The sequence below is a fragment of the Zalophus californianus genome, chromosome 13 (assembly GCF_009762305.2).
Source record: "Zalophus californianus isolate mZalCal1 chromosome 13, mZalCal1.pri.v2, whole genome shotgun sequence".
In the NCBI taxonomy this organism is placed as follows: domain Eukaryota; kingdom Metazoa; phylum Chordata; class Mammalia; order Carnivora; family Otariidae; genus Zalophus; species Zalophus californianus.
The window spans coordinates 21,464,452-21,482,480 of record NC_045607.1 but is presented as its reverse complement, the minus strand read 5'-3'; the positions used below and the strand labels follow the sequence as shown (position 1 = coordinate 21,482,480).

General features: G+C 36.3%; 1 protein-coding gene across 11 annotated transcripts in view; it reads right to left on the bottom strand.

Moving 5' to 3' along the window:
- PTBP3 (polypyrimidine tract binding protein 3) overlaps positions 1 to 18,029 on the bottom strand; it is a 124,162-nt gene that overhangs the window by 20,508 nt on the left and 85,625 nt on the right. For all 11 annotated transcript variants that reach the window (XM_027614598.2, XM_027614599.2, XM_027614600.2 and 8 more), the window contains 2 exons: positions 17,714 to 17,824; positions 16,088 to 16,262 (listed from right to left, as the gene is read on the bottom strand). In XM_027614598.2, coding sequence (XP_027470399.1) covers positions 16,088 to 16,262; positions 17,714 to 17,824 — 286 coding nt within the window. The remainder of the gene's footprint in view (positions 1 to 16,087; positions 16,263 to 17,713; positions 17,825 to 18,029) is intronic.

The following is an 18,029-nucleotide window of genomic DNA, read 5'->3' as shown; positions in this document are numbered from 1 at the left end:
GAACAAGACATCAAAGATGAAGAAAATATCTAGCAGTAGTTAGGTTGATTCAGCTGACTTTCTAAGAGCAAAAATGAAAACCAGACATCATCAAATGATTTAATACACTGAATGAAAAGAACAATAAATATACCTAGATATATATTTTATATCTCGAAATCTCTAGAACTCTATGGTAGGAAAAATATCTTTGAAAGCTGATAGCAGGGGTGCCTGGTTGGCTCACACAGGAGAGCATGTGATTCTTGATCTCAGGGTTGTGAGTTTGAACCCCACATTGGCTGCAGAGATTACTAAAAAATAACTTTAAAAAATAAAGTAAAATAAAACTGACAACAAGATAAAGACATTTTTGAACAAATGAAAACTTCAAATATGCTACCATGGACTTCCCTAAGTGAATACTAAAGGATATCCTTTAGGCAGAAGGTAAGTGAACCCAGATGGCATATCTGAGTTGTTTTTTTGTTTTTTGGGTTTTTTTTAAAGATTTTATTTATTTATTTGACAGAGACACAGTGAGAGAGGAAACATAAGCAGGGGGAGTGGGAGAGGGAGAATCAGGCTTCCCGCTGAGCAGGGAGACCGATGTGGGGCTCAATCCCAGGACCCTTGGATCATGATCTGAGCCAAAGGCAGACACTAAACTGAGCCACCCAGGCGCCCCAGCATATCTGAGTTGTACGAAGGAAATAAAAAGTCTACAGTCATGTATGGCTTGATCTAAGTGAACATTTATTACATAATACAATACTAACAAACTGTCAGATTAAAATAAAAATTTTTGAAACATAACAATAATATCATGAGTTAGGAGAAGGTAAAAGAGGGTAAAAGGAGTTAAAGTGCCGTAAAGTTCTTATATTATGTAAGGAAAGGGGACAGTATCAGTTAACTTTAGATTTTAATAAAATAAGTATGAAAGTTAAAAATCCTAGATGAAGGGCACCTGGGTGGCTCAGTCGGTTGAGCGTCTGCCTTCGGCTCAGGTGTGATCCCAGGGTCCTGGGACTGAGCTCTGCATCCGGCTCCGTGCTCAGTGGGGAGTCTGCGTCTCCCCCCGACCCCCCACTAATTCTCTCTCTCAAATAAATAAATAAAATCTTTAAAAAAATCCTAGGTGAAAATACAAAACAGTATTAAAGTTCAAAACAGCAGGAAAAACAGCATAATAAACAAACATTAATTTAACAAATATTTTTTAAAAAGATTTATTTATTTTAATAAGAGAGACAGCCCAAGTGGGGTGAGTGGAGGGGCGAAGAGAGAGAAACAGACTCTCCACTGAGCGCAGAGCTCGATCCACAATCATGACCTGAGTTGAAACCAAGGGTCGGATGTTTAACCGACTGAGCCACCCAGGTGCCCCTAATTTAACAAATATTCATGAATGCCTATTGTAAACCAAATAGAAGACAAAATCTCTACCCTGCTGAAGCTTAATTCTAGTGATGAAAACAAAATAAATAAATACGGTAAATAACTGTAGGTAAGAAGGTGACAAATACTATAGAAAATAGAACAGGAAAAATCAGGAGTACTGAGGGAGGGCTGGTCAGGGTAGGTCAAAGGCAGCATGAAGAAAATAGAGGATATCTGAAAGAAAAGTACTCCAGGCAGAGGGCAATACGCACTGGATAATCCAGAGGTAGGAACATACTTAACATGTTTTATATACTAGAGGGACTGTCAGTTTGGTAAGCAGAAAGAGAGTGGGGGGGGGGGTGGGGATGGGCATCAAAGAAGATATTCAAAAAGTAAAGTTGGGGTGGATAGTAGAGGGCCTTGTAATCCAAAGTAAGGATGTGAGCAATTACTCTGAAAGAAATAGGAAATTGTAGAGGGTTTTCAGTCAGCACTAGACTGAAATTGATAGGACTCACTTTTCTAATTTACAACCAAATAAATTGTACATACATAAAAGTTATTTTGTGAAGTTTTGACATATTTATTTTTAAAATTTTATTTAAATTCAATTTAGTTAACATATACTGTATTATTAGTTTCAGGGGTAGAATTTAGTGATTCATCAGTTGCATATAATATCCAGTGCTCATTACATCAAGTGCCCTACTTAATGCCCGTCACCCAATTACACCATCTCCTCAACCCCCTCCCCCTCTAGCAACCCTCAGTTTGTTTCCTGTAGTTAAGAGTCTCTTATGGCTTGCCTCCCTCTCTGTTTTTATCTTATTTTTTCCCCTCCCGTAAGTTCATCTGTTTTGTTTCTCTTAATTTTTAAAGATTTATTTATTTGAGAGAGAGAGAGAGAGAGAGTCAGCACACAAGTGGGGGGTAGTACAGAGGGAGGGGAAAAGCAGACTCCCCGCTGAGCAGGGAGTCCGAGGCAGGGCTTGAGCCTAGGACCCTGAGATCATGACCTGAGCTGAAGGTAGATGCTTAACCAACTGAGCCACCCAGGTGCCCTTTTCTGTTGTTTCTTAAATTCTACACATAAGTAAAATCCTATGGTATTTGTCTTTCTCTGACTTATTTCGCTTAGCATAATACTCTCTAGTTCCATCCATGTCGTTGCAAATGCAAAGATTTCATTCTTTTTGATAGCTGAGTAATATTTCATTGTGTATATATCCCACCTTTTCTTTATCTATTCATCTGTCGATAGACATCTGGGCTCTTTCCAGAGTCTGGCTATTGCGGACATTGCTGCTATAAAAAATGGGTGCATGTGCCCCTTCGAATCATTCTTTGTATCCTTTGGATAAATACCTAGTAGTGCAACTGCTGGTGGTAGGGCAGTTCTATTTTTAACTTTCTAAGAAACCTCCATACTGTTTTCCAGAGTGGCTGCACCAGTTTGCATTCCCAACAATAGTGTAAGAGGGTTCCCCTTTCTCCGCATCCTCGCCCAACATCTGTTTCCTGATTTGTTAATTTTAGCCATTCTGACTAGTATGAGGTGGTATCTCACTGTGGTTTTTGATTTGTATTTCCCTGATGCTGAGTGATATGGAGCATTTTTTCATGTGTCTGATAGCCATCTGTATGTCTTCTTTGGAGAAACGTTCGTGACTTCTGCCCATTTCTTGACTGGATTTTTTGCTTTTTAGGTGTTGAGTTTTGTAAGTTCTTTATAGATTTTGAATACTAGCCCTTTATCTGATACATCATTTGCTATTATCTTCTCCCATTCTATTGGTTGTCTTTTGGTTTTGTTGACTGTTTCCTTTGCTGTGCAAAAGCTTTTTATCTTGAGGAAGTCCCAATAGTTCATTTTTACCCTTGCTTCCCTTGCCTTTGGAGTTGTGTCTAGCAAGAAGTTGCTGTGGCTGAGGCCAGAGGTTGCTGTGTTCTTCTCTAGGATTTTGATGGATTCCTATCTCACATTTAGGTTTTTCATCCATTTTGAATCTATTTTTTGTATATGTTGTAAGAAAATGGTACAGTTTCATTTTTCTGCATGTGGCTGTCCAATTTTCCCAACATCATTTGTTGAAAAGACTGTCTTTTTTTCCACTGAATGTTCTTTCCTGCTTTGTCAAAGATCAGTTGACCATTAACTTGAGGGTCCATTTCTGGGTTCTCTATTCTGAGCCATTGATCTATGTGTCTGTTTTTGTGCCAGTACCATACTGTCTTGATGATTACAGCTCTGTAACAGAGCTTTATGTCTGGGATTGTGAAGCCTCCAGCTTTGGTTTTCTCTGTCAACATTTCTTTGACTATTCGGGATCTTTTCTGGTTCCATACAAACTTTAGGGTTGTTTGTTCCAGCTCTGTGAAAAATGTTGATGGTATTTTGATAGGGATTACATTTAATGTGTAGATTGCTTTGGGTACCATAGGCATTTTAACAATATCTGTTCTTCCAATCTGTGAGCATGGAATGTTTTTCCGTTTCTTTGTGTCTTCCTCAATTTCTTTCACGAGCATTCTATAGTTTTCTGAGTACAGTCCTTTGCCTCTTTGGTTAGGTTTATTCCTAGGTATCTTATGGTTTTTCATGCAATTGTAAATGGAATCAATTCCTTTATTTCTCCTCCTTCTGCTTCATTGTTAGTGTATAGAAATGCAACTGACTTCTGGGCATTCATTTGCTATCCTGCGACTTTGCTGAATTCCTCTATCAGTTCTAGCCATTTTTGTGTGTGTGGCGTCTTCTGGATTTTCTAGAATATTATGTCATCTGTGAAGAGTGAAAGTCTGATTTCTTCTTGCCATTTGGATGCCTTTTCTTTTTGTTGTCTGACTGCTGAGGCCAGGACTTCCACTACCAAGCTGAACAACTGTAGTGAGAATGGACATCCCTGTCCTCTTCCTGACCTTAGGGGAAAAGCTCTCTGTTCTTCCCACTGAGGATTGTATTTGCTGTGGGTCTTTCATATATGGCTTTTATGATATTGAGGTATGTTCCTTCTATTCCTACATGGCAGAGAGAGTTTTTATCAAGAAACATGCTCTATTTTGTCAAATGCTTTTTCTGCATCTATTGAGAGGATCATATGGTTCTTGTCCTTTCCTTTATTTTATTATTTTTTTAAAGATTTTATTTATTTACTCGACAGAGAGAGAGCACAAGTAGGCAGAGTGGCAGGGAGAGGAGAGGGAGAAGCACGCTCTCCGCTAAGCAAGGAGCCGGATGTGGGGCTGGATCCCAGGACCCTGAGATCATGACCTGAGCCGAAGGCAGCCGCTAAACTGACTGAGCCACCCAGGCACCCTTATTTTTTAAAATTTTTTAAAAAGATTTTATTTATTTATTTGACAGAGAGAGACACAGCAAGAGAGGAACACAAGCAGGGGGAGTGGGAGAGGGAGAAGCGGGCTTCCCACTGAGCAGGGAGCCCGATGCTGGGCACGACCCCAGGACCCTGGGATCATGACCTGAGCCGAAGGCAGACGCTTAACGACTGAGCCACCCAGGCACCCCTGTCCTTTCCTTTATTAATGTGGTGTATAACATTGATTAGTTTGCGGATGTTGAACCACCCTTGTGGCCCAGAAATAAATCCCACTTGGTCGTGGTCAATAATCCTTTTAATGTACTGCTGGATCTTATTACTAGTATCTTGGTTAAGAATTTTTGCATCCACGTTCATCAGGGATATTGGTCTATAATTCTCCTTTTCAGTGGGGTCTTTAAGTTTTGACATATATTTAAAACATGTGAAACTATCATCACAACCTAGATAATATTTCATCATTTCAAAAATTTGTGTCCCTTTGCAATCCATCTCTCTCCAAACCCTGTCCCCAGGCAACCACTGATCTGCTTTCTGTCACTAGATTAATTTGCATTTTTCAGAATTACACATAAACAGAATCATACTATAGATGGTCTTTAAAAAATCTGGTTTCTTTAATTCAGAAAAATGTTTTGTTGGCTTCCCTCATTCAATATAATCCTATTTTCCTTACTGATTTATTCCTCTGTATTTAAATAGTATTTCATCACGTGGATAAACTATACTTTATCCATTCACCTATAACAGAGTATTTCTAGATTTCAGTCATCATAAATAAAATTGCTATGAACATTTCTGCACAAATATCTGTGTGGACATGAACTTTGATTCCCCTTGGGCAAATGATCAGGCAGAATGACTGGCTCACAGTGTAGGCTCACATTTAAGTTTTAAAGAAATTGCCCAACTCTCTTCCAAAGTGACATAGCTAAATTTTATATAGTACGCAGTGAAAGATGGTCCACATCCTCAGTAAACTTTGTAAAATGTAGCTATTCTAATGGGCATGCAGTACTATCTTATAGTGACTTTAATTTCCATTTCCCTGATGACTAGAGATTTTGAGCATCTTTTCACGTGCTTGTTGTCCTTCATACACCATCTTTTGTAAAGTATCTCTTCAAATCTGTGCACTTTTTTAGTGTATTACTATTGAGCTATAAGTGGTCTTCATATAACTTGATCTAACTAATTTGTCTGATATACGTGTTGCAAAGGTTTTTCTTCAAGTCTGTAGCCTGCTTTTGATTTTCTTGATCTTTCAAGCACCGAAACTTTTAAGTTTCTATTTTAATTCCAGTTAGTTAACATATAGTGTAATATTACTTTCAGGTAATAATTAAGCAGACACTTAACCTACTGGGCCACCCAGGTGCCCCTACTGAGGATTTTTTTAAAAAGACTTATTATTTGAGAGAGAGAGAGCGCGCGTGCGTGCGCACACAAATGTGCACAAGCGGAAGGGGCAGAGGATCCCAAGCAGACTCCATGCTGACCAAGGAGCCTGATGCAAGGCTTGATCTCACAAGTCTGAGATCATGACCTGGGCTGAAGTCAAGAGTTGGACACTTAACCAGCTGAGCTACCCAGGTGCCTCTAGTATTTTACTGAAGATTTTTACATCCATGTTCATCAGGGATATTGGCCTGTAGATCTCCTTTTTAGTGGTGTCTTTATCTAGTTTTGGTATCAGAATGATGCTGGCCTCATAAAATGAATAGAGGTTTTCCTTCCTCTTCTATTTTTTGTAATAGTTTGAGAAAAACAGGTATTAACGCTTTTTTTAAATGTTTAGTAGAAATTACCCGTGAAGCCATCTGGTCTTGGACTTTTGTTTGTTGCAAGTTTTTTGATTACTGATTCAGTTCCTTGGCTGGTTATCAGTCTGCTCAAATTTTCTATTTCTTCCTGTTTCAGTTTTGACATTTTATGTTTCTAAGCATTTATCCATTTCTTCTAGGTTGTCCAATTTGTTGGCATATAGTTTTTCATAATATTCTCCTATAATTGTATTTCTTTGGTGTTGGTTATTTCTTCTCTCTCATTTGTGATCTTGAGTCCTTTCTTTTTTCTTAACAAATCTGGCTAAAGGTGTATCAATTTTATTGATTTTTTTTAAAGAACCAGCTCCTGGTTTCATTGATCTGTTCTACTTTTTTAGTTTCTATATCATTTTTTCTGCCCTCATCTTTATTATTTCCTTCCTTCTGCTGGTTTTAGGTTTTGTTTGTTGTCCTTTTCTAGCTCCTTTAGGTGTAAGCTTAGGTTGTTTATGTGAAAATTTTCTTGCTTCTTCAGGTAGGCCTGCATTACTTCCCTCTTAGAACCACTTTGGCTGCATCCCACAGGTTTTGGACTGTTGTGTTTTCATTATCATGTTTCCATGTACTTTTTAAATTTCTTTTATTTCCTGGTTGACCCATTGTTTACTAGCATGTTATTTAACCTCCATGTATTTATGATCTTTCCAGATTTTTTCTTGTGGTTGACTTATTGTTTTGTAGCATTGTAGGTATGTGCACAATCATACCACATGCAAAGTATGATTTAGATCTTGAATTTGTTGTTTTGTGGGCTAATATGTGGTCTATCCTGGAGAATGTTCCATGTGTACTCGAAAAGAATGTGTATTCTGCTGCTTCAGGATGGAATATTCTGAATATATCTGTTAAAGTCATCTGTTTCACTGTGTCCTACAAACCCACTATATTTCCTTGTTCTCTGTTTAGATGATTGGTCTATTGGTGTAAGTGGGGTGTTAAAGTCCTCTACTATTATTGTATTACTATCGATTAGTTCCTTCATGTTTATTATTTTATGTATTTGGGTCCCTCTATGCTGGGTGCATAAATATTTATAATTTTTATATCTTCTTGTTGGACTGTCCCCTTTTAAACTTTCTAGATTCCTTTTTTTTGGTCTCTTGTTATACTCCTTGTTTTAAAGTCTATTTTGTGTGATACAAGTATTGCTACTCTGGCTTTCTTTTGACAACCATTTGCATGAAAGATGTTTCTCCTTCCCTTTACTTTCAATCTGCATGTGTGCTTAGGTATAAAATGAGTCTCCTGTAGGCAGTATATAGATGGGTCTTGTTTTTAAATCCATTCTGTCACCCTATGTGTTATGATTGGAGCATTTACTCCATTTACATTCAAAGTAATTACTGATCTGTGTTTATTGCCATTTTATTACTTGTTTTGTGGATGTTTCTGAAGATTTTCTCTGATCCTTTGTCCTTCTCTTTCATGTTTTGCTCATTTTCTTTAGTGATATATTTGGATTTCTTTCTCTTTATTCTTTGCATGTTTATTAGTGGTTTTTGATATACTGTTACCATTAGGTTTGTATACCACTTCTCCTGCATAGCAGTATATATTAAGTTGACAACTGGTCAAGTTCTCCTCCCCATGTTTTATATATGTTATTATATTACATCCTTTTATGTGTGTGATTTCCTTGACTGATTTTTTACAGAAATATTCATTTTTACTGCTTTTGTGTTTCCTACCTTTATACCATCACTTTTGATCTTTCCTTTCCACTCAGAGTTCCCTTTAATATTTTTTTTTTAAGATTTTATTTATTCATTTGACAGAGAGAGAGATAGCGAGAGCAGGAACCAAGCAGGGGGAGTGGGAGAGGGAGAAGCAATCTCCCCGCTGAGCAGGGAGCCCGATGTGGGGCTCGATCCCAGCCTGAGCCGAAGGCAGACGCTTAACAACTGAGCCACCCAGGCACCCCGAGTCCCCTTTAATATTTCATGCAGGACTGGTTTAGTGGTCATGAACTCCTTTAGTTTTTGTTTGTCTGGGAAACTATCTCTCCTTCTATTCTGAAGGATAGCTTTGCCAGGTAGAGTATTCTTTGCTGTAGGTTTTTCCTATTCAGCACTTTGAATATATCACAAGCACTGAAACTTTTAATGTTTGATAAACAATACATAAATTATTTTTTTTTGGTTTGTGTTTTTTGTGTTCTAAGAAACCTTTGTCTATCCCAAGTTGCAAAGATTTTTTCCTATTTTTTCTTGTAGAAGTTGTACAGGTTTAAATCTTACATTATAGGTCTATAGATCCACTTCAAGTCAATTTGTCAGTATGGTACAAGATATGGAAAAAATGCTTATTTTTTTCCAATATGAATATTTACTTGTCCAAAAACGTGTTGAAAGATTTTCTTTCCCTATGGAATTTTCCTTGTTGAAAAATCAACAAATTAGATATGCATGGGTCTATTTCTACATTCTGTATTCTGCTCCATTAATGTAAATCTATATTGTCTATCCTTTTTTTTTTTAAAGATTTTATTTATTTATTTGAGAGAGAGAGAGAATGAGAGATAGAGAGCACGAGAGGGAAGAGGGTCAGAGGGAGAAGCAGACTCCCCGCTGAGGAGGGAGCCCGATGCGGGACTCAATCCCAGGACTCCAGGATCATGACCTGAGCCAAAGGCAGTTGCTTAACCAACTGAGCCACCCAGGAGCCCCTATTATCTATTCTTTTTATACTACTAAACTAGCTTGATTTCTGCAGCTTTACATTAAGTCTTGCACTTAAAAAGATTCTTTTAAATTACTTTGACTATTCTAGATAGCTTCTTTTTCCATTTCTGTATAAATTTTAGAAGTTCAGTGCATCTTCCTAAAGTAGGGAAAAAGAAAATAAGAACTTAGAAAAAGAAATAAGGAATATGTTTTTATCAAGGTTGCTAAATATAAAATCAAGAAACAACAAGACTGCATTTCTGTATCAGCAACAGTGACATAACAATGATCACTGAAACTTACACTGCATTTATTCCAGGCACCATTCTAAACTCTTTATGTACATTAGCACATTTAATATTTATCACAAGCCTACCATGTGAGTACTGTTATTATGCTCATTTCACATATGAAGAAACAAAAGTGGAGAGCAGTTAAGCAATTTGCCCAAAGTCACACAGATTATAAACAGTAGGTCTAGAATTAGAAATCTAAAAAGTATGATTCTGAGAAATAAATCTAACAAAGCGTGGAAACATTTATGGAGAAAAGTCACCAAATTCTCTGGAAAGACATTAATGAACATTCAAAAAAAACGGAGGGATGTACAATGTTCAAAGACTGGAGGACTCTACTGTAAAGATGTCAATTATCTTCTAAGTGATTTACAAAGTCAATGTAACCCAATGAAAACCCCAATAGCTTTTTTTTTTTTGAGGACTTGACAAGCTCATTCTAAAATTCATAGGTAAGATGATCAAGAACTACCAAGATACTCTTGAAGAATAAGGTGAAGAGATTTACTCTATCAGATATTGAGTGCTGTGGTGATGACAAAGGAAAGAATAATAAACAGACCCATGAACAAGGCCCAGGAAACTATTTAAGCAAATATTCAGCTGAAGTTAATTAGTATGTGTTAACAACTCTGAAGCCATTTTTTGTGTATTACAGGACTGAGCAAGTAAGTAAACATAGTGAGACTAATCAAAACTAGATAATCTCATTCTTGAAGCAGGGAGATAATAGTATGAAAAGGGTGCTGGGTTGGAATTTGAGGTATTAGTTAAAATTTGTGGGTTTTTAACCACATGGAGACATACGCTTATGAAGCACACACAGAGAAATATATTTATGAAATATACATACACACATATCCCAGTAATGTTCATTCAAAATGCCTAGAAGCAATGATGCTCCTATTAACAATGAGCACATCTAATGCCTGGATATTGATTTCAAAATACCATTTCCCACTAAAAGGAACTAGGACTCATTGAAGTAGCCAACTGCAGCACTAAACAGGGAAGGTAAAGAAGATCTGAAATATCTTCAGCCAGAGAGTCAGGAAGTATTCAAATGATGATAGGGATATGTCAAAGGCCACAAAAGCCAGTGTGAAAGGGCTCCTGCTAGCCAAACTTGGGAAGGTTGAACATAAAATGAAAAATAATAGTACAAAACCTATAGAATAAAGTAAGAATCTCTAAGACCACACTGGCATGAAAAAACAAATAAGTACTAAATAAGCCATATAGACCTAATGCACAGTATAATGAATATAGACATTATGATACTATAATTATGTAATATAATATACACATCACTACATCACCAATCATTACAATATATAAATGTATCAAAGTAGCTTGTTATACACCTTAAATTCACACAATGTTATGTATTAAATTTATTCAAAAATGAATGAATGAATGAAGGACGGAAGGAAGGAAGTGGTGATAAGAAAAAAGTCCTTTTAATAAAATTTCAGCTAATAAATGTTGAAGGAAGGACGGCATTAACAAATCTCCAATAAGGTAGCCATCACAGTTTAACAACAAATTTTGGCTGATAAAGAATGATAAAGGATGATAAAATTAAAGAGTGAAAAGTGATGAAGAATAGTCTATTTATATAGTCTCAATGTATCACCCTATAAATTAATAACAGAGAAAAACAGTAATTGTACTGGGAAGAAACTTGGCAGAAACCACCTTAATTAAGTGATCAAAGTTAGTATCACCAGGAAACGGATACACTGACATCATGCGTCTCCTGATTTATCAACTGACAAAAAGGCAACACTGTTTAAGCCACAACACCAGACACTCATATTGAGAGACATTCTATGAAATACCCAACCTGAAATCTTCACAAATGCAAAGATCACAAAGGACAAAGAATGAGGAAATGTTCCAAATTAAAGGACTCTAAAGAGACGTGCCAAATAAATTAACCTGATACTGGTTTGAATCTTTACCAGAAAACATTCTCTTATAAAGAACATTACCATTCTTGCAATAGGTGAAATTTTTAAAAGGTCTATGGATTAGATAATGGTATTGTATAAATGCTAATTTCCTGATTTTGATTAACTGAACTGTGTTTAGGTAAGAACATCCTTGTTCTTAGAAAATATACACTGCGTTTCTGTAAAGAGGCATCGTGCCTGCAACTTACGTAAGTCTCCAATATTCAGGGGAGAAAGAAAAAATAACTATCCACCCCCTCAATATAATCAGAGAGATGATGAAGTAAATGTGAGATGATGTGAACTGAGGAATCTGGATAATTCTGGTTATAAGGGAATTCTCTGTACTATTCTTGCAACTTAAATTATTTCAAAACAGAATTACTAAAATACTATAAACTTTAGAATATAAGTATATACCTTTGTCAGGGTAAAAAAGGATTTCTTTTTCTTCTTTTTTTTGCAGATACATTTTTTTTTTAAGATTTTGTTTATTTGAGAGAGAGAGAGAGAGAGCACTAGAGAGAGAGCGAGAGCACAAGCAGGGGGAGCGGCAGGCAGAGGGAGAAGCAGGCTCTCTGCTTGAGCAGGGAGCCCAACGCGGGGCTTGATCCCAGGACCCTGGGATCACGACCTGAGCCGAAGGCAGGCACTTAACGACTGAGCCACCCAGGTGCCCCAGGAGATTCATTTCTTTATTATCAGCATTTTACCAATGTAGAAACTGGGATACCCAAGAGGTTCCACAACTTGCTCAAAGTCACACAGCCAGTTAAATGATGAAGCTACAGTTCATTAATCTGTGTCTACTGAACAATGAAAATAATGATAAAGATAAAAAAACCTGGTTTTAGTCACTGATTCATTCGTTCAGTCTTTTTTTTTTAATAGATTTTATTTATTTTTTGACAGAGAGAGACACAGGGAGAGAGGGAACACAAGCAAGGGGAGTGGTAGAGGGAGAAGCAGGCTTCCCGCGGAGCGGGGAGCCCGATGCGGGGCTCGATCCCAAGACCCTGGGATCATGACCTGAGCCGAAGTCAGCACTTAAAGACTGAGCCACCCAGGCACCCCCTCATTCATTCAGTCTTGAACTGAATTCATTAATTCAGTTCCAAACACAGTTTTCAAGGCTACTAAAAGCAGACCTAGATCCTTTTGGGGGGAAAAATCCATTTTTTTCAGGTCACCTGCAAAACTGGGTTTCTTGGTAATTTGTAGCTTCCCAACCCTTATCAAGCAGTGGTACTAAACTCTGGCTTCTAAACTAAATACATTTTCCTTGGCTTTGTAGCTCAATGGCCTATACTAACAGCTAATGATTTTGTTTAATGTATAGACCTTTCTCTGAATTCAGCATTGATTTGGCATATTAAATAATACGTAGGTGTCTTTCCCTTTTTATAACCTTTCTTGGTCCTAACGTACTAACTTCAACTTTTAAAAAAAATTTATTATTTTTTAATTAACATGTAATGTATTATTGGTTTCACAGGTAGAGGTCAGTGATTCATCAGTCTTATATAACACTCAGTGCTCATTACATCACGTGCCCTCTTTAATGTCCATCAGCCAGTTACCCCATCCCCCCACCCAGCCCCCCTCCAGCAACCCTCCATTTGTTTCCTATGATTAAGAATTTCTTATGGTTGGTAACAAAGGATTTCTTAAGCAAGACATAAAAAACAGAAATATAAAGGAAATGGCAAATAAATTTGACTAAATAAAAACACCATGACAAGAATAAACCAGTAAGCCAAAAAATGGAAGAAACTATTTGCAACACATATAACCAACAAAGGACTAGTAGGCAGGATATATATTTAAAAATTCCCGGGCGCCTGGGTAGCTCAGTTGTTAAGCGTCTGCCTTTGGCTCAGGTCATGATCCCGGGGTCCTGGGATAGAGCCCCACATTGGGCTTCCTGCTCAGTGGGAAGCCTGCTTCTCCCTCTATCACTCCCCCTGCTTGTGCTCCCTCTCTCGCTGTGTCTCTGTCAAATAAATAAATAAAATCTTAAAAAAAAAAAAAAACTGGGGCGCCTGGGTGGCTCAGTCGTTAAGCATCTGCCTTTGGCTCAGGTCATGATCCCAGGGTCCTGGGATTGAGCCCCACATCGGGCTCCCTGCTTGGCAGGAAGCATGCTTCTCCCACTCCCACTCCCCCTGCTTGTGTTCTCTCTCTTGCTGTGTCTCTCTGTCAAATAAATAAATAAAATCTTAAAAAAAAAAATTCCCACAAAAAGAAAACAAGAAAAAAAACAAGAAACCAAACATAAAAAAATGGCAACAAAGTTAGAGAAAATTCGTAAGGGAGAATGGCCTATAAATAAAAACATGTTCAACCTCATGGGTGATCAAGAAAATCTCATAGCATCATTGTCCATAATAGCCTCAAGCTAAAACAACCCAAATGTCTATCAACAGAGGAATGGATAAACAAACTGTGGTATATTCATACAATGGATATCTATACACTTGACAGTACTGAGAATGAATAAGCAATAGCCACATATATAAATATGGATGAATCACAAGTCACAAAAGAAGATGAAGAGCATGATGCCATTTACATAAAATTCTAAATAAAGGAAGAAAAATGTTTAAATTAGCACTTAAGGCTGCATAATGCATGGTAAGAAAAACACAAGGAAAAAGCAGAAAAGCAAAAGAATGATTACCATCACTTGAGACTGATCATCTTGGGGCAGGGAGGGAGGGAACATACAAAGAGTGCTTCTTCAGGATGTATAAATATATTATTTCTTAACCTGGGTGATAACTACATGGGTGTTAAGAAATATATTTGCATATTTTAGAAGCTTTTCTATCGGTATAATGTATATCACTAAAAACGGACAGAGTGCTTTAGGACTTAACTCTAGGAGCTGTAAAGAACCTTAAAAAAAAAAAGAACAGATAATGAGGTAGGAAAAAGTCAGGAGAGTGGTACTGCAGAAGCCAAGAGAAAAAAAGAAGGGAATAGTGAACCATGTCAAATATTAGCGAGAAGCAGAGTAAACATTCACATAATACTCAAAAAAGTATTATTATTCTCTATTGATGAATCAGTTATCTTAAGATGTAGACATTACTCTGCAACGAGATTTATTAAAATAATAAAAAAGGATGTTAATATTCTGATATTTTATATTCAGAAACCAAAATTCTTGAACATATTTTTAAAATGTCCTCCTCCCACACTGTATAACATTAATTACATCAACAGTATATATTCAATTATTGGAATAAGTCCAGTTCTGCATTTGATAGCCATGTTTTGGTAAACTTGAATGACAGCCTCAATTACTACGATGTATTACTGAAATTGTGATTACAAAGACCTTTGGGCTCTGCCAAATCGGACATGCTAAGTAGAGGCTGGTAACAAATATTATAACACAAAAATCTGGTTAGACCAAGACAAAAACTTTAACAATGCAGGAACATGAACTGAACTAGTCACTTGGCTTTTCCAGTTATAAATAACAAAAAGTTTTTACTTGAAAATAAAGTTACAAACTATTTTCCAGAAAATTCTGGACATTTGGCTAAGGATTCCTTTTTCTCACCTGTAAAATAAAGACGGACTAAATACCACTTAAGGTCTCAATGAGCAGTATTTCATGGTGTCATTTGGGAAAGGGAAACCAATCACAATGGGTAATAAAATGTAGTACTTTATCTAGATAATAAACCACACTTTTGAGGGGTGCAAAACCAAAAAGTATCATACATTAACCTAATGATATATCCAACTGAGCCATCCACTGCTTCTTGCTTTTCTGTTTTAAAAGTATAAATCTACTCAGGGCGCCTGGGTGGCTCAGCTGGTTAAGTGACTGCCTTCGGCTCAGGTCATGATCCTGGAGTCCCGGGATCGAGTCCCGCATCGGGGTCCCTGCTCGGCAGGGAGTCTGCTTCTCCCTCTGACCCAACCCCCTCTCATGCTCTCTCTCTCTCTCTCTCTCTCATTCTCTCAAATAAATACAAAATTAAAAAAATAAATAAATAAAAGTATAAATCTACTGATAACTAATTTTAAATAAAAGAAAAAAGCTCTTAAAAGCAATATTTGCAGAGACAATTCAGAAGGCTGTATTTTTATTAATGAAAAAATGCAACTTTACACAAATTTAAGGTAGACAGGAGTTCTGATATTTAAAAAACCAAACAAAATAAAATAAATCCTCCTCTTTGAGTAGAAGAGGATTTCTATGGGATTATGCCATTTACATAAAGGGCACTAATTTAGGCCCTTGTTTTAAAATACCACTACTTGAAAAAAGTATTTCTCTCAAGAGCACATATATCAATATTCTGTGGCTATAAATCAACCCATTCAAAGCAATGTTAATATGTAAGACTATTAATTTGAAGCAAATGGTTGTATGGCTTATAAAAGAATGTGTAAGATTAATGCTAGAAAACAAATTTTTAACTCAATTTTAGATATTCATTTGTTTTGCCAACTAGTAGAATCTACTAATATTAAGATTTAATTAATGGACACATTCTGTTCCAAGACTTTTTTCTTTCCTTTAGAAATTCTGAGAGAATCCAAGAAGAAAAAGGATGATATACATGGATTAATAAACTTGTAAATTCAGAAAACTTGCTTTGTACCCAAAATGGAACTACTCACCAAAAGCAGCAGCCATAGGGGGTTCAAGGGATGGCTGTCCATCACCAGTAGGAAGGTCTAAACGAGTGAAGTCTCTGCTTTTGTCGTTATTATATTTCACATTAAGGCTGGTGAGCTTGGAGAAGTCAATACGCAGAGTGCAGCATGCATTATAGATATTCTGGCCATCCAGAGCCTAAAGCATGTAAGAAAGGTACTGATGTTTTGCAAGACAACACTGATAAATCAAGTAGTCTCTACTTTGACACAGAGTGGCAATCAAGTGTAAAGCAGAGAGCAATGGACTACAAGCCAAAGACCTGTGTTTACTTTTACCTCTGTCGCTCACTATGTAAACATGAGAGAAAAAATGAAAATCTCAGTTTTTCACAATGTTATAATAATCCCTTTCTTGTCTGTGGTAAGATCAAATGAAAGAAGAGAAATGTAAAAGCTTGGGAAAATATCATACATTATTGAGCATCGTACTAGCTATCATTATGATTATTTTGTCCACAACAAATGTTTAAAGATGATGTGATTTTATATTTCATCTTAATTTTTTAGTATACTATATAGGTTAAGATGAAATAAAGCCTTTGTAAAGGGAATTTGTCAGAACCACAACATCTGAAGTTTCTATCTCTTGTTTTTTTCCTCTTGTAAATTTATTTTATAATAGTTTGAATAATAATGAGGGAAATTTTGCAGTCAGTTCTGATACAAGACCAAAGATCAGCAATCCCTCCCTTCACAATAATGAAAACTTATCAAAGGGGTATTTGTAGCCACTTGACTTCCACAAATGCTCAAATTTGTAAAAACAGAAATCAGAAACCAAAACATATAAGAAAATGCAAATATACAAAAAACACTTATAACAACAGTTACTGATGAGTACATCATAATGGTATAAAATAATATATACAGGCAAAGGGTATCAGCAAATATAAAGTCTATATTCCTAATCAAGAGGTAGACAGTGTACATAAAACTACTAAAAACCTTAGTCCCTATCTTTGAAAAGAAATTAGAAATAATTCAGATCCTGATACAAGACAGAATTAGGGTTAGGAATAGATCTCAGTAGGACATGGGTTAAACATAACCAAATTGAATATGAAATTTTGTATCTTGTCAAAAGTCAAGCACTCATGTACTTAAAAAAAAAAAAAGACAATATAAACCAATAGCAGCAAACTTCCTAAAATGTAGTATCTTCACTAATTCAGAGCTTAACAAAATTCAATAGTAAATATGGTTACAAAAATAGTGAAATCAACCAATCTTTGGGCTAATTTAATAGAAGAAAATGAAGACACAAAGACAAAGGTAATTCTACTCTATTAGTCAGATTTTATCAGGAATACTGTGCTCCACTCTAGACTTTAAATACAACAGAAATGAGAGCCAAGGATCTGAGAAGTGATAAATGATCTGAAACCATTTCATATGAAGAAAGTAATTTTTAGCTTATTATTTTAAAAAGCATATGGAAGAGTACATTTAAAAACACTAAATTTGGTATTATGTATACTATAATTAAAAACATAATGAACTGCAACAAGGGAGAAGACATGATGGCATTCTTTGGTATCACTGAAGTGACTGATTAACAAATGAAAAATGAAAAAAGATCATAATTACCATTTTGGCATAATGTGCATTCACTGGGTCAGCATACTGAAGCAAGGCTTGAAACTGATTATTCTTTGTAAAGGTGATAATCTTCAAGACTGTGCCAAATTTGGAAAATATCTGGAAAAAGTTCACATTAAGTTAAATCTAAGGAAATTAGGTTAAATCTAAGGAAAAAATTGGCTAATGTACCTTTATAAATACAACTCGATTCATGAATTCCATTTTTAATGAAAATAATTTCCTCTGTTAAAACTGTTGGGACAGGGACTCCTGGGTGACTCAGTGGGTTAAGCATCTGCCTTTGGCTCAGGTCAAAATTGCA